The sequence below is a fragment of the Acipenser ruthenus genome, chromosome 44, assembly GCF_902713425.1.
Source record: "Acipenser ruthenus chromosome 44, fAciRut3.2 maternal haplotype, whole genome shotgun sequence".
In the NCBI taxonomy this organism is placed as follows: Eukaryota; Metazoa; Chordata; class Actinopteri; order Acipenseriformes; family Acipenseridae; genus Acipenser; species Acipenser ruthenus.
Genome location: NC_081232.1, coordinates 9,598,880 through 9,619,421, shown reverse-complemented (window position 1 = coordinate 9,619,421; position 20,542 = coordinate 9,598,880). Strand labels below are relative to the sequence as shown.

The 20,542-nt window shown below is 46.1% G+C and overlaps 1 protein-coding gene across 1 annotated transcript; it reads left to right on the top strand.

The window, feature by feature from the left end:
- The first annotated feature begins 1,751 nt into the window (after positions 1-1,751).
- Positions 1,752-17,575, top strand: znf646 (zinc finger protein 646). The gene is made up of 3 exons (XM_033998195.3): positions 1,752-1,936; positions 4,651-7,797; positions 8,849-17,575. The coding sequence occupies exons 2-3, from the start codon at positions 4,949-4,951 to the stop codon at positions 11,154-11,156; spliced, it is 5,157 nt and encodes a 1,718-aa protein (XP_033854086.3). The 5' UTR covers positions 1,752-1,936; positions 4,651-4,948; the 3' UTR covers positions 11,157-17,575.
- The last annotated feature ends 2,967 nt before the right edge of the window (positions 17,576-20,542 follow it).

The following is a 20,542-nucleotide window of genomic DNA, read 5'->3' as shown; positions in this document are numbered from 1 at the left end:
AGTTAGGGGTAAGGTTGGGACAATAACTGATATTATCAATAATGATTGAAATCCCCTGGGGTGCAGCTTATCCGAATGCCGCAGAACTTGGTACTGACATTATTTTGAGATTCTTCTCTTTGATGTGGGTGGCATTGTCTTCAGGGTGATTGAAATTACAAGGGAGCACAGACTGCCCTGCAGCTGAAAAAGGGTGAGTAACTGAACTGACAGGAATCCCCAGGTGTCTTAATTACGGGGGTCGCCCCCTGGTTGCATGATGACATCATATCCTGTCTGCTGAACTCAGCATGAGTCAGGATTATTAAAGAATAAAAAACCATCAAAGCATAAGAGTATTGGTCTAGTGACGGCCAGAAATGAAACATTTACTATGAATGCTGTTTCATCTTTAATTGACCTGCCTGTAGAGGGTGTCTATAGGCTGTAAAGTAAAGCCTGTCTAAACCGGCCCTCTGTATAGCACAGCATGGTTTTTAGCTCCTCACTGACCTCTCCTCTCTGTGCTTTACAATGCTTCCCTATGCTTTACCAGACCTCTCTGTGCTTTACAATGCTTCCCTATGCTTTACCAGACCTCTCTGTGCTTTACAATGCTTCCCTATGCTTTACCAGACCTCTCTGTGCTTTACAATGCTTCCCTATGCTTTACCTCTCTGTGCTTTGCAATGCTTCCCTATGCTTTACCAGACCTCTCTGTGCTTTACAATGCTTCCCTATGCTTCACCAGACCTCTCTGTGCTTTACAATGCTTCCCTATGCTTTACCACACCTCTGTGCTTTACAATGCTTCCCTATGCTTTACCACACCTCTCTGTGCTTTACAGTGCTTCCCTATGCTTTACCAGACCTCTCTGTGCTTTACAATGCTTCCCTATGCTTTACCAGACCTCTCTGTGCTTTACAATGCTTCCCTGTGCTTTACCAGACCTCTCTGTGCTTTACAATGCTTCCCTATGCTTTACCACACCTCTCTGTGCTTTACAATGCTTCCCTATGCTTTACCAGACCTCTCTGTGCTTTACAATGCTTCTCTATGCTTTACCAGACCTCCCTGTGCTTTACAATGCTTCCCTATGCTTTACCAGACCTCTCTGTGCTTTACAATGCTTCCCTATGCTTTACCAGACCTCTCTGTGCTTTACAATGCTTCTCTATGCTTTACCACACCTCTCTGTGCTTTACAATGCTTCCCTATGCTTTACCAGACCTCTCTGTGCTTTACAATGCTTCCCTATGCTTTACCAGACCTCTCTGTGCTTTACAATGCTTCCCTATGCTTTACCAGACCTCTCTGTGCTTTACAATGCTTCCCTATGCTTTACCAGACCTCTCTGTGCTTTACAATGCTTCCCTATGCTTTACCAGACCTCTCTGTGCTTTACAATGCTTCACCATGCTGTCACTGTGCTGTATTACACCGTGCTCTGATTTTATTATGGGAAACTTTTATAAGGGTTAGTTTACCATGTGTTTTTTTTGTAATATGCTTTACAATGCTCATCATACAGTCAGGGGAGCGCAGGTTCGCGTCCTGGCTCTATGAAGTCTTCGCTTGGCTCTGGCGCTCCCGCCTGCAGTGCTGGCCTTTGTCCACCAGAGGCCGGTAGCTCGCTGACATCCGCTCTGGAGCTCCTGGGCGTGGAAGAGGAAGCTGGTTCGGTCGGATCTTTTGTTTCCCGGGGGAATTATTTTCTTAGACACACAACTCGCATCATGAATGGATATGGGGGGGAACGATTTCACTGAGACTCATTTCCTGTTTCCTAGCAACAACAGCAGGAAGTATGTGGAAAATGTAAAGAAAAAAAAAAGAGAGGTCTGGATTTCTGCAAAGAAAAACAAAATATTTGAAATAGATCAATAAAAACAAGTCAATCAAGCCTTCAGAAAGCCGTAACATCCCGGCTGCTTATAAAAACACGTGCATCGTTCGGTAAGTTACATTTATTTTTCATCTTTTCTCCCCGTTTTGTTCTTCGGAGACTATTTGTTTAGGGCTAGCAGTCGTGTCTGTGTTTAAATAAATAACACTAGAAAACAACACAGTCTTTGTAAATCGAGATTATATATATATTTATATATATATATATATATATACACACACACGACCTCGACTCGTTGTCAAATAACGATAAAAAAATAAACTTATATTTAAAAGAGAAATCGCGTTAACGTTGTGTTTGATGTAAAACAATAAAATAATAATAATAATAATAATAATAATAAAAAGATTTGAAACACAAATTTTTATTTATTTATTTATTTATTCGTTTATTTTCGGCGCATCGGCCAAAAAAAAAATAAACCCCAAACATAAACAAACAAACACAACCACAGACAAGGCCACAAAACCGGGGGACGAGGGAGAAGCAGCGATCGTGCGCCAAAAAGTGCGTTTCACTAATAATAATAATAATAATAATAATAAATAAAACATTACACGCAGTTACGTGTTGTCTGGCTATGTGTATGCGCGTTGATTTTGTCCTGGCGAGGGATGTATAAATATTAAGGCTGTACGCATTTGATAACAACCGAAATAATCGTGTATGCGTTTAGTCCCGATATTTGAACCGGTTTTATACGAACAATAAACAGCACACGAGAGTCACATTAAACTGAATTACAAAAAAAAAAAAGTACAGGCGTGTTGTGTGCTTACTTTTAATTCAATTACATTGCTCGCTTTATTTTCTCCGTCTAAAACAATATTAATTAATGTGAACGGTTCCTGACGGTGAATTAAAAAGTGTATTATTATTATTATTATTATTATTATTATTTTTTGAGTTGCTAATTATGCGTTAGTTTCGCGGCTTACTGTGCTGTTAGTTAAAACAGGGGTTTTCAACCCTGGACCTTGGGGTCCCCCTATGTCGGCTGTTTGTCATTTTCAATGGATCTCTCAGTCACTGAACTAAACCCTGAATTTGAAAGGATCGTTTGCTTAATTAGATCCTTATTTATTTATTTTTTTTAATTGTTTTCAGCGCTTAAACAGTTGCAGAGTTAATGTTGTAGCAGCTAATTTTAAAATCTGCAACCGTGTACGAGCTGAAAACAATTTAAAAAAAAAAAAAAAAAAAAAAAAAAGGTCTAATTAAGTTATCAGTTCAGTGAAGGGTCTAGTTCAGTAATCGATTGCTTAGTTGGAATGAAAACCAGCCCACACAGCAGGGGGGGCCCTCAGGACCGGGGTTGGGAGGAGAGGGGGGTGGCCCTCAGGACCGGGGTTGGGAGGAGGGGGGGGGCCCTCAGGACCGGGGTTGGGAGGAGGGGGGGGGGCCCTCAGGACCGGGGTTGGGAGGAGAGGAGGGGGGCCCTCAGGACCGGGGTTGGGAGGAGAGGGGGGTGGCCCTCAGGACCCGGGTTGGGGAGCGCTGGGAAAATGCATCAAACTCTCTGAATATTTTGGTAATAACAAGCAAGTAGTTCAGGTTTGACCGAGTGTGTGTGTGTGTGTGTTTGCACTGGAAACACTGAAGAAATCCGAACACTGCTGTTTGTTCAAAACTATAGGCTTGTTTGTGTGCCAGGGGAGTTAACGCAGGAAACAAGTTCAAAGCCCACTGTAAGTCAGTCATTTATATATTATTATTATTATTATTATTATTATGAATGAGTCGTTTAGCAGAGGCTTTTATCCAAAGCGACTTACAGAGACTACGGGGGGTGAACTCTGCGTCATCATCAACTGCTGCTGCTGCTGCTGCAGAGTCACTTCCAATAGGAGCTCGTTTGTTTTACGTCTCATCCGAAGGACGGAGCACAAGGAGGTGAAGTGACTTGCTCAGGGTCACACACACACGCACACACACACGCACAGAGTCAGTTTCTGAGCCGGGATTTGAAACCTCCTGGTATCAAGACCCCTTTTCTTTAATTGCTGGATCACCAAGCCGTTGTGTAAGTGGCTCCTTCGATTACCTGGTTTCTTAAACACCAGTATTAATTGCTGTTCTGTATAAGTAATTAACAGAATTTATATCTTAACAGCGTGTCATCAAAGCAAACTGTAAAATGATAATCGCAAAAAAAAAAAAAAAAAAAATCGCAGTACAGTAAGTATTTCATGTTAGGTTTTTGAAATGTCACATTTCTTCCAGTCAGTTAAGTATCTGTGGAAAACTCCAAAGCGCTGTATTCATTCTATATAGAGGGTGTGGAATTCAATATGTGAACAAGGGAACATTATTCAGCAGCTTTCATTGGACTCTATGAAGCTGAGGGAGTTCATTCTATATAGAGGGGGTGGAATTCAATATGTTAACAAGGGAACATTATTCAGCAGCTTTCATTGGACTCTATGAAGCTGAGGGAGTTCATTCTATATAGAGGGTGTGGAATTCAATATGTTAACAAGGGAACATTATTCAGCAGCTTTCATTGGACTCTATGAAGCTGAGGGAGTTCATTCTATATAGAGGGTGTGGAATTCAATATGTTAACAAGGGAACATTATTCAGCAGCTTTCATTGGACTCTATGAAGCTGAGGGAGTTCATTCTATATAGAGGGTGTGGAATTCAATATGTTAACAAGGGAACATTATTCAGCAGCTTTCACTGGACTTTGTGAAGCAGAATCAGTTTCATACGATGTATAGAGGGTGATGCAAAACTTTTAATTTTTTTCCTTTTCTCCACAGATCAGTCAACACCTTGGAAATGCCTTAACATCCGAACTCGGGAATATATCATGCCATGCTTTGCCTTCATTCCCTGGGAGAACGGGAGAAGAAAAATCCTTTTTTGATGCCTGAATGCTAAAACACCAGTAAAGCAAAAGTCTTAAACCTTTTCCGTGGGGGGGGAAAAAAAAAGAGTCAAGGAGCGCTGAATAACAAACGATACAGAGTCTTCCCACCGAACCGCCCCCCCTCCCCAAACCCCCCTCCCTTCCCCCTCTCAAATTATTTTATTTATTAAAAATTGAATATTAAGACCATGCAGGATCAAGAAGGGCAAGGCGGTTTTCTGTGCAAGCATTGCGACGAGGTGTGCCAGAGTTGGCCTGATCTTTTGGAGCACACGGAGAGCCACTGCCTGCAGAACGACGAGAGGAGGTTTAAGTGCGGTGAGTGCGGCCGGGGCTACCGGCACGCTGGCAGCCTGGTGAATCACAGAAAGACCCACGAGGTGGGTCTGTACCGCTGCTCCGTCTGCGGCAAAGAGCTCAACAACCCCTTGGCGCTTCGCAACCACCAGCGCCTGCATGCCAGGGGGCTTCACTGCCAGCTCTGCGGGAAGACTTTCAGGCTGGCGTCTCAGCTGGCCGCCCACCAGAAGTGCCATGAAGGCGTCGTTCCCGGTCAGCATCCCGGGAACGCGGAGGGAGACGACGATGGGTTTCCCGGAGCCGACAGCTCCAGTTTGGAAGCCGGGAACCTCCTGGACGGCCGGGAGATCTCAGACGGATTTCAGCAGCCGGGTGCGTGCTTCACGGATCCCCAACGCGGGGAAGGAAACCTCGGGGCTGGCGGCGGGAACGTACTGCCGGGCGGAGCGTTCACGGAGAACCTTCTTAGCTTTCGCCCCGCGGAGACTAATGCCTCGACTCCTCTGAGAACCTGCTCGGGAAAGACCCGGGGGAAAGTTTCCGAACCCTGCCCGGAGCCCCTGAGCTCGGAGGACCGCCCGTTCAAATGCGTCCAGTGTGAGAAAACGTACCGTCACCACGGGAGCCTCATCAACCACAAGAAATCGCACCAGCTGGGGGCATTCGAGTGCCGCGTCTGTTTCAAGCAGTTCAACAACTTGGCGGCTTGCAACAGCCACGTGCGCATCCACTCCAAGTCCAAACCCAGCCGGTCCTTCGAGGACTCCGATCTGTCGTCGGGGGTCCCTCGTAGCAGAGGGGGCAGCAACGGCGAGAGATCCAACTTCTGCCATCTCTGCCAGGTGGCTTTCGAGAGCGAGTCCGAGTTTGAAGATCACATCGTCCTGCACAACAGCTCTTCCCTGGCTCTGGGTCACCCGGACGGGTCCCGAGAGGAAAGCAGCGTCTCCTCCTCCTATCCGTACGACGAAGGGGAAAGCTGTCGCCCGCCCCCTGAAAGCGCGCCCTTTGGAGAGACGGCCGATCCCGGGGACAAGACCGACAGAGAACCTCCGAACGGGCTGGCGTACGCCTGCGCCTTCTGCGGCGAATGCTACTCCGACCTGGAAAGCCTTAAAGATCACTACTTGACCCACGACTCCGGAGTGGCAGAGAAGGAGAAGAAGGAGGAGGAGGAAGAGGAAGCCCCCCAGACGGATCCGATCAAAACCGAGAACAGCAGGAACGCCAAAAGCCCCGTTATCCAAGCCAATGCCAGGGATCCCGCTACGGTTGACGTCGAACGCAGGTTTAGGTGTCAGGAGTGTGGTAAAAGCTACCGCCACGCGGGGAGCCTCGTCAACCACAAGAGGTCACACCAGACCGGCGTCTACCAGTGCTCCATCTGCAGGAAGCAATGCCTCAATCTGGCTGCCTTGAAAGGTCACCTCCGAATTCACAGATCCAAGCCCCCTTCTCTGAGCTTCGGCAGCGGAGGTTTAGATCTGCTCCCGGACTGGCTGTCCAACGAACCGGTGGACTGCCGAGACCTGGGAAGCCTGGAGAACTCGGGCAGCGACGATGTTGGCTTCCAGGGCTTCGGGAACGAGCTGGACCGGAAGGAGCACACAATGTCTCATTTCGGCGCCCTGGCGGAAGTAGAGCCCGTCGAGCCGCTGGGAGGCCTTTGCAAAGCGGAGAACGACTTCGAGGGATTGGGGCGTCTCGAAAACGGCGTCCCAAAGAAGGAAGAAGAAGAAGTGGAAGAGCTGATGACGGACGCCCACCTTCAAGCCGACAGGCACATGTGCGCAGACTGCGGGGAGACTTATGCAGACATTGCAGGCATAAAAAGCCACCGTTGCCCGTACCGGGAGAGGAGGAGGGCTGGCCAGAACGGGTTCCCGGGCGAAGATTTGGGTCGGGGGGAGAGGAACGGTCTGGCGGGTTCCAGAAGGAGAAAGCAAGCGCCCACCCACAGACGCTTGGAGGAGGAGGAAAGCGCCGGCGAGGAGGAGGAAGAGGAGGAGCTTCGCGAACGCGGGGAGCTGCTGTCGGAGGTTTGCCAGTGCTCCGTTTGCGGGAACCGTTACTCCAGTCTGTCTGCCCTCAAGAGCCACCTGCGGTTCCACACGCACCCCGCGACGGACCCTCCGAGACGAGGCCGTTCCTCCCTGTCCTCCCCGGAACCCGACACATCCGGGGGGCTTCCGGAGGAGGAGGAGGAGAGCAACCTCCAGATATGCAGCACGTGCGGCGAGAGCTTTCTGAACGAAGCCGATTTCATCCGGCACCAGCTGACACGTCACGAGAGCCCTTTCCCGGATTTCTTGAGTCCGGACGCGCCCCGGAACTTTACCGAAGACGAGGAGGCCCTTTGCAAAGACGGGGAGGAAAACCAAGACGACAGCCGAGAAAACAAGAGCCACATCTGCGGAGAATGCGGCGCGGTCGTCTACGGGAATTATCGGGAGCTGGAGAGCCATCGCTGCGCCCACCAGCCAGGCTCCGGCGCAGGGGGGTTCCCGAGCGACCCGCCGCAGACCCTCAAATCGGAAGACCCCGTCGGAGGTTCGGACGCGGAGGCCAGGCCCTATCGGTGCGATCAGTGCGGACGGGCGTATCGCCACGCCGGCAGCCTCCTCAACCACAAGAAGTCCCACAAGACCGGGGTGTTCCGTTGCTTCGTGTGTCAGAAACGTTTCTACAACCTTCTTGCTCTGAAAAACCACCAGAGGGTCCACTTTGATGTCAAGCGGTAAGTTGAGGAAAAAGACGAAAAACTGCTGGTCAAGGCTTCGGAAAGCGAGTGCTTTCTTATTACCTTTTTAGAAAAGTTTCTCGCAATAAAAGCACAGCCAAGTGCAATAAAGCCCAGTGAAAGCATGGTAAAGCACAGAGAGGTCTGGTAAAGCATAGGGAAGCATTGTAAAGCACAGAGAGGTGTGGTAAAGCATAGGGAAGCATTGTAAAGCACAGAGAGGTCTGGTAAAGCATAGGGAAGCATTGTAAAGCACAGAGAGGTCTGGTAAAGCATAGGGAAGCATTGTAAAGCACAGAGAGGTCTGGTAAAGCATAGGGAAGCATTGTAAAGCACAGAGAGGTCTGGTAAAGCATAGGGAAGCATTGTAAAGCACAGAGAGGTCTGGTAAAGCACAGGGAAGCATTGTAAAGCACAGAGAGGTGTGGTAAAGCATAGGGAAGCATTGTAAAGCACAGAGAGGTCTGGTAAAGCATAGGGAAGCATTGTAAAGCACAGAGAGGTCTGGTAAAGCATAGGGAAGCATTGTAAAGCACAGAGAGGTCTGGTAAAGCATAGGGAAGCATTGTAAAGCACAGAGAGGTGTGGTGAAGCATTGTAAAGCACAGAGAGGTCTGGTAAAGCATAGGGAAGCATTGTAAAGCACAGAGAGGTCTGATATCATCCCTCCGTCCCTGTCATTGTGTGTATGGGGGTGGATGTAATGTAGTGGTCACTGTGATCTTTTCCCTGACTTTGATTTGCTACCGATTTAGGCATCTACAGCTATGAAGAAGGGGGTGGGGGGTGTACATTAGTATTTGTATGCATTCCTTTAGCTAAACAGTGCAGGGATGGGAATCAGACTCCTGTTGCACAGCAGTGTGATCCATTCCTGGTTTCACTAGCAGTTTAATAATCCGACACACCTGAGCTTGTTAGCTAGACACACTGGGGGCTGATCAAGCTGGTAGTAAAACCTGGAATGGATGACACTGCTTTGCAATAGGAGTCTGATTCCCATCGCTGCAGTGACATCTCTAATGATCCTTTCCTTTCTTGTTGGCAGACACAAGTGCTTGGAGTGCGGCAAAGCCTTCAAGCTGCATAAGCAGCTGGTGAGTCACCAGAGGATGCACCTGGAGAGCCGACAGAAAACCAAGCACCTCAGCAACCAGCTGCAACAGCTAATGCCAGCCAGCAACGGCCCGGTGGCCGACGTCCCCGCTTCCAAATCCAACGGCAAGCCGCTGCCCTTCCAAGAACGGGGGGACCCCGGTTTGTCCTCGACTGACAGCTGGGCGGAAAATAACCTTGGGATTCTGGGCTATGTGGGGAAGGAAGCCCATCCCACGAATGCTAGCAAGTCTACTGCCGAGGATTCCCGACAGACCGACCCCACCACCAGCCTCCAACTCGCCCCGGTCCAGGTCAAGGTTAGGGTTAAAAGGCGGTCGGATTCTGAGGCCGGGGGGCAGGCGAAAGGCTCGGTGGAGCGACCGTACTGTTGCGGTCAGTGCGGCAGGACCTACCGGCACGCGGGCAGTCTCGTCAACCACAAGAAGTCCCACCAGGTGGGCCAGTATTACTGCACCGTCTGCGACAACACTTACCCCAACCAGCTGGCAATGAAGAACCACCTGCGAGTCCACTTTGGAGCGAAGAAGTATTGTTGCCCGGACTGCGGGAAAGCCTTCCGCGGGAAGAAGCAGCTATCCAGTCACGCTTGCGGAAAAGTTGGGAGAGCTGGAAGCTCCAGGAAGCAGAAAAACCCGCCCCTGACTTCGGAAAACGGGAATGGGTTAGAGAAGAAGAAGAAGAGGAGGAATAAGAAGATGGTGGAGGACTCTTCGGAGTGTTACGGGCCTGCTTTCCCTTCCGCGACCGAGCGTCTGGGGTCTGACGTGAACGACGGCGCGACGGCTTCGTCCCTCGACCCGGACGACAGGCCCTTCCGCTGCGACGTGTGCCAGCGCACCTACCGCCACGCGGGCAGCCTGCTGAACCACAAAAACACGCACAAAACCGGCAGCTTCGAGTGCGTCGTCTGCCAGAAGATCTTCTCCAACCCCATGGCCATGAAGAACCACCTCCGCATACACACCCAAAAGAAGCCCTACCCGTGCCCGGAGTGCGGCAAAGCATTCCGGCTCTCCAGCGCCCTCCAGAACCACCAGAAGCTGCACTTCGGGGACGTCCCGCACAGGTGCCAAGGGTGCGGCAAAGGATTCCTGAGCGGCCGGAGTTTGAGGCGTCACCGCTGTGGATTCGGGACGAATCAGAAAGGGGGGAGCAGAAAGGAGAGAAGCAGCAGCAGAGCCGCGGAAACCCGAGGGTCTCCCGGGGGTCCCGGCAGCCGACGGGACGAGCGTCCGTTCAGGTGCGATCAGTGCGGCCGCACTTACAGGCACGCCGGCTCTCTCCTGAACCACCGGAACACCCACACCACGGGCATCTACCGCTGCGGCGTGTGCCTCAAGCAGTTCTCCAACTTGCTGGCCTTGAAGAACCACCACCGCATCCACTCCGAGGTGAAGCGCTACAAGTGCCTGGACTGCGGCAAGGCCTTCCGGGTTTCCTCGCACCTGCTGAGCCACCGGCGGGTCCACACGAGGGAGCGGCCCTTCTTCTGCGCCCCCTGTGGCCGAGGCTTCGCCAGCAAGGCCAATTTTGCCCACCACCTGTCCCTGCACAAGACCAAGCCTTCGCACTACTTCTTCCAGAAGAGGCGGGGAGGAGGGAGGAGGGGAGGGATGCTGGGGGAGGAGGAAGAGGGGATCCCGAGCGCGGGACCGGGGGCCAGCTGGGAAGACCCGGATCGGGTCGCCAAGGATCCCGCCGCCTTTGAGTGCGACCAATGCGGGAGCTTTCATCCGACTTCGGAGGACCTCCGGGAGCACCAGGAAACGCACGGAGGAGACAAGCCCCACGTTTGCGAGCACTGCGGCCGGACTTACCGCCACGCCGGCTCCTTGCTCAACCACAAGAACAGCCACAAGACGGGGTCGTACTCTTGCTCCGTCTGCCAGAAGGAGTTCTCCAACCTCATGGCGCTAAAGAACCACCGGAGGATCCACACGGAGCCCAGGAGGTACAAGTGTCAGGACTGCGGCAAAGCCTTCCGCGTCTCGACCCAGCTGATCTGCCACCAGAGGGTCCACACCAAGGAGAAGCCTTTCTCCTGCTCCCTCTGCGGCAAGTGCTTTTCCAGCAAGTCCAACCTCCGACACCATCAGAAGGTTCACGAGAGCAGGCACCCTGCGGAGGAAGGGCTGGGAAACCTGCCCTCACCCCTCCCCGTGACGGGGAGCGAGTCCGGAGCCACGGTGAATCTGGGAGGCCTCCCCGGGTTGTCTCGAGTGAAGGCCGAATCGTAACCCGCTCTTCGGCGGCTTTTTCTGTTTTTTAAATTTGATTTATTTTTTAGTTTTTTTGTTTCTGTTTTTTTTTTTGTTTTTATGGTGTCTTCAGTCGTTCTGTTTCTGGGACGCTCTGGGTAATTTGAGTTCTCTCGAAGGTGTTTAAGCTTGCTTGAAGAATCCTAACTGCCGGACGCTAAACTGGCGTCCTAATTGCATTCAAATACTGAGGCAATGCTGCCTTTCTCTGCTGGCCAAAACTCACTTCTCTCTCCTCTCCTCTCTCTCCTCTCTCGCTCTCTTTGTCTCTCCTCCTCTCCTCTCTCTCTCTCCCTCTCTTTCTCCTCTCTCCCCTCCTCTCTCCCTCTTCTCCTCCCTCTCCCCTCTCCTCCCTCTCTCCTCTCTCCCTCTCCTCCCTCCTCTCTCCTCCTCTCTCTCTCTCTCAATCTACAGCTGGGGACAAAAGTTTTGCAACACCTAGAATTTCAGGATTGAGAATTTAAAAAAACAAAACAAAAAAAAAACTGTATGAACATTCAGATCTTTTTATTTAACATCATGATGTAATCAAAGAAACTACAAAATGATATCGAAAAAAAAAAAAGGCTACAGGAAGCCATAATAGCAGTACAGAATTTCCTTTTTACAGTATTTTTTTATTTATTTATTTTTTTTTTTACAGTTTTTCGTTACGTCCGGAAAACTCCAAAGTGGCGGTGTGTAATTCAGTACGTTAACGTCACATTATTCAGCAGGTTTCATTCGACTTGATGAAGCAGAATCAGTTCATTCTATAGGGTGATGCAAAACATTTAGCCAGAGCTGCATCTGTCTAGCGGTAGAGGTGACTATTTTCAAACGGTTGTGATGAGAACGTCCATTCTGTGTCTGCAGTTAGGACTCTCCCGGCAAAGCGAAATACGATTCTTAGGAGCAATAGAACCCAGATCCGCTCAGAAAGATTGCAAACGCCAGGGGAATTAGATTAAATATCGGGAGTTTATATAACACTGGGGGAGGGGAGGGGCGGGGGGGGACCCTGCATCGCATCAACCTCCTCAATATTACCGGTGAATTCAGGGTGCTGTAAAATGCTAGTGTTGGGTTTTTCTAGGTGTATTTTCATTATCAATGATTAAAAATCTGGAACTCCTGTTAATTTTGACTAAGTACGTCAATAAATGGTGCAGTAACTGAGAGTTCAGTTGATAAGGGGACCCTGTAGCTCCTCGGGACTGGTGTTGGAGACTCTAGGCTGATGAAAGGAACCCCTTTGTCTTTTAACAATTGAAAGGGGTGGAGGTATGGCATTTAGGACTTAAAAAATAAACCTTGTCAAACTGAACTCCTCCACAGGCTCTCCCAAGGACGCTGATCAAAGACTTCCACAAACATGTTTTTTTTTTTATTTTAACAATGTGAGAGATTGGAAGCCCACCCAGATAACGTACCGAGCAAACCAAAGCTTGTAACCAATAATAAGATAAAAGAAGCGGACATGGTGAGATATATTTCACATCTGTGAAGGTAACCTGGGATTTGAAAGAGCGACTGGGCAGGAATCAGATTCCTATTGCACAGCAGCGTCACCCATTACAGGTTTTACTACCAGCTTGATCAGCCCCCAAGTGTGTCTAGCTAACAAGCTCAGGTGTGTCTGATTATTAAACTCCTAGGGAAACCAGGACTGGATCACACTGCTGTGCAACGGGAGTCTTACTAAATATACTGAAATCCTTGAATAGCTGATCGTCTTTTTAGACATAGCAATGGTTTTAACGGTCAAGCTGTCTCACAAGAGCGTTGGTGCTCCCAAAATGTGATCTATTTTAAATACAGACCGATTTAGGGGTGCAACCATTTTTTCCCCCCACTCTGGGACCCCCCCCCCTCCCCCCCGCCCCGTGCCCTTCGAGATATCTTGGTATCCTTGACTAGATAACCGTCTCCTCTTTTAAATGTACGAAAACGGTTTTAATTTTTTAAAAAATCAATCTGTTCCACGGGCGCAGCAGTGGTGCTCCAGGTTTCTATCGGTGTGTAACGGTCACTCTACAGGCATATGAAATAGAGACTGATCACCAGCAATCACAATAAGTAAATGCATAAGTAAACTGGGCGACAAGAGAATAATAATAATAATAATAATAATAATAATAATAATAATAATAATAATAATAATAATAATAATAATAACAAGGTAAACTTAACACAATATGCACAGTAAACGCACAAAACAACCCCACAATGAAACATATACTCGCAAATCAACCCAGAAAAGTTCCAAATCCGAATTTTTAAATGTTATTAGCTTTACAGCAGTTGGCAGGAGTTGAAATTCAAGAACGAAAAAAGTAAAAAAAATAAAGAGCCGGTTAGACCTCGCTCCCCCTTTTTTTTTTGCCAGTCTGAAAAGTCCGAGGTAGACTTGAGAGCGATGAAATAAAGCATTTCTTTCTTTTTTTTGTGATTGCTGGCTATGTTTTTATATACCTGTCGAGTGATCGTTCCAGGTGTTTATCTACATAGCCACTGGCATGGTCAAAACAACAAGGCAACTCCAGCAGTAGCGAGATCAGATATCGTCTGTTTCTGTATTCCAGTCGCATTGTAATTCCTTGACGGGCTTCAATACAGCAAATAGTATTATTATTATTATTTATTTCTTAGCAGACGCCCTTATCCAGGGTGACTTACAATTGTTACAAGATATCACATTATTTTTTACATACGATTACCCATTTATACAGTTGGGTTTTTACTGGAGCAATCTAGGTAAAGTACCTTGCTCAAGGGTACAGCAGCAGTGTCCCCCCACCTGGGATTGAACCCACAACCCTCCGGTCAAGAGTCCAGAGCCCTAACCACTGCTCCACACTGCTGCCCTTCTGCACGCAGGGTGTGTCTGAGAAACGTGTGTTTTGAAAGGTCAACGTTTGTGTAATCGTGTGAGCGACACAAACAGTAGGACCTGACCGTTTTCTATCTGCGCTGTGCTGGGGGGGACGTCTGTCGCGTATCCTCCGTCTTCAAGCGGGACTTTGCTAGAATTTCTTCATTTGGAAAACCACGTCGAAGACGCCACGCACGCGTTCAAATGTGTGTCGGCCGATGGCCTCAGTCTCTGTGCCTGTGTCGTAAACACACGGAACACGCAAACTTCAATGTCTGCTGAGCATCAGAAGAAACGTATCACTTATATTTGGATAAAATTCACTAGATGTGATTGAAAAATGACAAACTCTGTTTTAGAGCAGGTGCAGTGACTTTTTATTGTGCTGATTAGCAATCGATATCACGAAGGTGCTGCTGAATGATCTGTGGATCTCGGGCAGGTGTTGTGACTCTTGGTCTCCCGGTTGGTGGCGCGGTCATTGACAGTGTGTGTCTGGTTATACCGTCCAGCCAGGTTTGAAATCGCTGGCTGTGAGCACCCAAGACGGCGAGCCACAGCACGCTGCCCTAGTCCAGCCTGTTTTTTTTTCTTTTTTTTTTCTGTGATTTCTTTATTGCTTTTATTCAAGCTTGCAATTCAACAGCTGAAATCACTCCACATCCAGCGTCCAGTCAGCTGTCTCACTAATTAGGTGATTAAGCGCATCTGCTTCAGTCACAGTCACTCAAGCGCGTCATGGTCAAGGATGAATGATCGAGTGATTAAAAACGAAACCAAAAACATTTCGTCAATGTCCATCATTTCTATACCTTTATTTATTTATTTATTTAAAATAAATGTGTTCTAGTAGCGATGAGTTTCTTTTGATGCTAGGTGTAGAAACGTCACTTCTACTGACCTTACGCTAGCCTGATACCAAGTTGTAGTATCCTGTCTCTGACCACAACCCTGAGCGAGCCATCTGGAGGAAGGGCGGTCCGTTCAGCCACTGGTTCCCAGACGTTTCATTCCCCCTACAGAACCTGGCTAGGTGTTTTTAGTTTTCCCTCTCCTCTGAGTGCAAACGGGGATCACGGGGATGCCCTCAAAGCAGGTCTTGTGTTCTTTCACATTTAATAGTAGCTGGTTTTTAGAGGTGTGATGTGCAGAGCAAACAGTATCCTCTCTTAATTCCCGTTAGACAACGAGAAAGCAGCAAGCGGTCTCTTCCACACAGCAGAATTATTCTCATATTTATTTATTTATTTATTTAGACGGCAGTTAATATGTAACACATTGAGGGTGTTCCCGGTTTTATATATAATGCTGTTATAATAAGTATTATTGTTAATTTGTTTTTAAATTCAGATACTGGTTACTTTTACAATATATTTATCCAGCCCCCCTAAATTGGTTAATGCTATAATTATCCAGCAAAGGTCTGCAAGCAAAATACTAGGCACTGCCAAAAAATTCAGATTTGCCATGGACGTTTTTTTAACCTTACCATAGAGTATGTTGGATAGAATTAAATAGTTTAGTGAAATGTGTTTATGTAGGACCAACGTTAATCAAAAAGTAATATCATTAATAACTTTTAGTTAGCATTAGAACTGCAGGGATGGCAATAAGACTCCCATTGCATAGCAGTTTCATCCATGCCTGGTTTTAGTGTCAGTCGACACACTGGGGTCTGATCAAGCTGGTAGTAAAACCTGGAATGGGTGACACTGCTGTGCAATAGGATTCTGATTCCCATCCCTGCAATAATAATGCTGGTTATCATCACAGGGATGGGAATCGGACTCCCGTTGCACAGCAGTGTGATCCAGTCCTGGTTTCACTAGGAGTTTAATAATCAGACACACCTGAGCTTGTTACCTAGACACACTGGGGGCTGATCAAGCTGGTAGTAAAACCTGGAATGGGTGACACTGCTGTGCAATAGGAGTCTGATTCCCAGCCCTGCAACTGATATTGAAGACTGATATAACTTCATACAAGGGTATCCCACCTCGATAACCCCAGTTCGAACCTACTAACCAGAAAGTGGTAAATAGCCATAGGAGTCATTCCACAAATCTTCTCTGTGGGTCTCATGTGATGTGCAGTTCTGAAAGAAACACATACGGCACCAGTTTAATTTATACAGCATCTTTCATGTACAGTGAAAGCATCCCAGGACGTTCATAAAGTCAAATGAAAGCTGCTGAATAATGTTCCCTTGTTAACATATTGAATTCCACCCCCTCTATATAGAATGAACTCCCTCAGCTTCATAGAGTCCAATGAAAGCTGCTGAATAATGTTCTCTTGTTAACATATTGAATTCCACCCCCTCTATATAGAATGAAATCCCTCAGCTTCATAGAGTCCAATGAAAGCTGCTGAATAATGTTTCCTTGTTAACATATTGAATTCCACACCCTCTATATAGAATGAACTCCCTCAGCTTCATAGAGTCCAATGAAAGCTGCTGAATAATGTTCCCTTGTTAACATATTGAATTCCACACCCTCTATATAGAATGAACTCCCTCAGCTTCATAGAGTCCAATGAAAGCTGCTGAATAATGTTCCCTTGTTAACATATTGAATTACACACCCTCTATATAGAATGAACTCCCTCAGCTTCATAGAGTCCAATGAAAGCTGCTGAATAATGTTCCCTTGTTAACTTATTGAATTCCACACCCTCTATATAGAATGAACTCCCTCAGCTTCATAGAGTCCAATGAAAGCTGCTGAATAATGTTCCCTTGTTAACATATTGAATTCCACCCCCTCTATATAGAATGAACTCCCTCAGCTTCATAGAGTCCAATGAAAGCTGCTGAATAATGTTCCCTTGTTAACTTATTGAATTCCACGCCGTCGCTTTGGAGTTTTCCCAGATACTTAATGACAAAACTGACTGGAAAAAATGTGACATTTCAAAACCTAACATGAAATAGTTACTGTACTGCGATTATGGCTTCCGGTAGACTTTTTTTTTTTTTTTTTTTTTTTCGCGATATCGTTTTGAAGTTTGTTGGTTTATATAAATGTACCAAGTGAAATTAACTAGCTTTCTTAAACTAATACAGCAATGTTTAAAAAAGAAATAAGTTGCACGTCACATTTCTTTCAATGTCGTTTGAGACCTAACTGGAGAATGGAGGTATACGAAAGCAGGGATGGGAATCAGACTCCCGCTGCACAGCAGTGTGATCCACTCCTGGTTTCACTAGGAGTTTAATAATCAGACACACCTGAGCTTGTTAGCTAGACACACTGGGGCTGATCAAGCTGGTAGTAAAACCTGGAATGGATCACACTGCTGTGCAATAGGAGTCTGATTCCCATCCCTGGCATTCTTGTGTCGGCTTTGTATCCCTTTTAGACAGTAACCTGATTTCACTCCGAAAGTGACTGCTTAGTAACTGGAGCGATTCCTTCAGTAGAAATCAGGATGATGTTCTTAACTCATGATGATAATGACTTTTTTTTTTTTTTGTAACAAAAAAAAAAAAGAGTAAAAGTTCTTTTGTTTTATAAATATTAAATGAAAATAATTGAAGGTTGATGTTTCTGGTGGTGGTGTCTTATATCAATTACTGACATACTGTTGTGTGTGTGTGTGTGTGTATATATATATATATATATATATATATATATATATATATATATATACACAAGTAGTGAACAGAAAAATGGAAACACCTGGGTAAATGATATTGAAAGCAAGGGCTTCCACACAGGTGTGGCTCATGCGTTAATTAAGCTAATAACATCCCAGCATGCTTAGGGGCACATATAAAAATGCTGGACAGGCCTGGTTGCCTATAATTATGGCTAGCATGGCTGCAAGACGAGACCTCAGTGACTTTTAAAGAGGGGCGATTGTCGGGGCGCGTTTGGCAGGAGCTTCAGTGACCAAGACAGCTCAACTTGCTGATGTTTCACGAGCAACGGTGTCTAAGGTGATGTCAGCATGGAACTCCGAGGGAATGACATCATCAGCCAAGGGCAGCAGTGGGCGGAAGCGCATACTCCAGGATCATGATATCCGTGCGTTCATTCCAAGTGCAAGGCAAAACAGGAGAGCAACTGCAGATCAACTGACTGCAAATTTCAACCTGGGACGCGAGCGGCCAGTTTCGTCAAAAACGGTCCGCCCAGAACTCCAGAGAGCGGGATAGCATAGTGGCCCAAAGCCCTATTAAGTGACTTTACATTGGGGTTTCCATTTTTTGTCCACTATCTGTACACACACACACACAGAGCTAGGGCTACAAGTTTTGCATTCTCCTTTCATCAGAGTTCAGAAGCCGCCAAGTTTCTTTAAAGAAGTCATCTAGTGATTTATCATTTGGCAACATCAGCAATATTTGTAATAGATATTTAAATAACATGCACATTATTTTATAATACAAACATGTCCTCAAATATATATCTTTAACATTTATACAGGTATACATCCCCATACCGCACCTTCATTGAGAATTATCACACAGTAACAGAAATAATATGATAACAAATGGTACATACATTGTTTTTTTTTTTAAGTCACTGTGGTAAGTCGACAGTAATATATATCATAAATCTATTTTAGGAGCGCTGACCATCTTTCAAATCCATTCTCTCACCTCTTATTAGCTTTATTAACATGATCACTGACCCCCTCCCTTTAAAGGAGCGCTGACCATCTTTAAAATCCATTCTCTCACCTCTTATTAGCTTTATTAACAGGATCACTGGCCACTCCCTTTAAAGGAGCACTGACCATCTTTAAAATCCATTCTCTCACCTCTTATTAGCTTTATTAACATGATCACTGGCCCCTCCCTTTAAAGGAGCACTGACCATCTTTAAAATCCATTCTCTCACCTCTTATTAGCTTTATTAACAGGATCACTGGCCCCCTCCCTTTAAAGGAGCGCTGACCATCTTTAAAATCCATTCTCTCACCTCTGATTAGTTTTATTAATATGATCACTGACCCCCTCCCTTTAAAGGAGCGCTGACCATCTTTAAAATCCATTCTCTCACCTCTTATTAGCTTTATTAACATGATCACTGCCCCCTCCCTTTAAAGGAGCACTGACCATCTTTAAAATCCATTCTCTCACCTCTTATTAGCTTTATTAACATGATCACTGACCCCTCCCTTTAAAGGAGTGCTGACCATCTTTAAAATCCATTCTCTCACCTCTTATTAGCTTTATTAACATGATCACTGGTCCCTCCCTTTAAAGTAGCGCTGACCATCTTTAAAATCCATTCTCTCACCTCTTATTAGCTTTATTAACATGATCACTGGCGCCTCCCTTTAAAGGAGCGCTGACCATCTTTAAAATCCATTCTCTCACCTCTTATTAGCTTTATTAACATGATCACCGGCCCCTCCCTTTAAAGGAGCGCTGACCATCTTTAAAATCCATTCTCTCACCTCTTATTAGCTTTATTAACATGATCACTGACCCCTCCCTTTAAAGGAGCGCTGACCATCTTTAAAATCCATTCTCTCACCTCTTATTAGCTTTATTAACATGATCACTGGTCCCTCCCTTTAAAGTAGCGCTGACCATCTTTAAAATCCATTCTCTCACCTCTTATTAGCTTTATTAACAGGATCACTGGTCCCTCCCTTTAAAGGAGCGCTGACCCATCTTTAAAATCCATTCTCTCCTGTGGGGTGGGGGGCATGTTCTCCTGGTATACCCCTGGGTCCTCTGATTAATCCGAATTTGCAAGTGTCACAGGGTTACAATGTAAGCTTCATATTTAAATACAATGCAGTTTACAGCATGCGCAAATAATAATATTATTAGTTTATTATTATTATTATTATTATTATTATTATTATTATTATTTATTTCTTAGCAGTTTACAATTTTGTACTTTAGCAGACGCTTTTATCCAAAGCGGCTTACAGAGACTAGGGGGGTGAACTCTGCATCATCAACAACTGCTGCTGCTGCTGCTGCAGAGTCACTTCCAATAGGAGCTATTATTATTATTATTATTATTATTATTATTATTAATGAGTCATTTAGCAGATGCTTTTATCCAAAGCGGCTTCCAGAGACTAGGGGAGTGAACTCTGCATCATCAACAACTGCTGCTGCTGCTGCTGCAGAGTCACTTCCAATAGGAGCTATTATTATTATTATTATTATTATTATTATTATTATTATTATTATTATAATCAAATAACTGCGTGATACTGAAATTATTTGGGTTATAACTTATAATGGGGTAAAACGGCGCAGAATCACGTACATTTTATTACAAAGCACGTATTAAAACAAAACTAAACAAAACAAAACAAAAAAATTAGCATTATCCAGATCTGGTCACAAATACCTACTAAATAAAGGTCGCAAGCGTGTCGGAAAACACACCTTTTATATCAGAAATTATTTGTTTTTGTTTTTCAACCGTCTGTTGAAGTTTGTTGAGTGGTTTTGTATATTTGGTGGGAGAGAGAGAGAGGGAGGGAGAAAGACAAAATATGTTTCTTCGTTTCTCTTTTCTCGTTTCTCTTC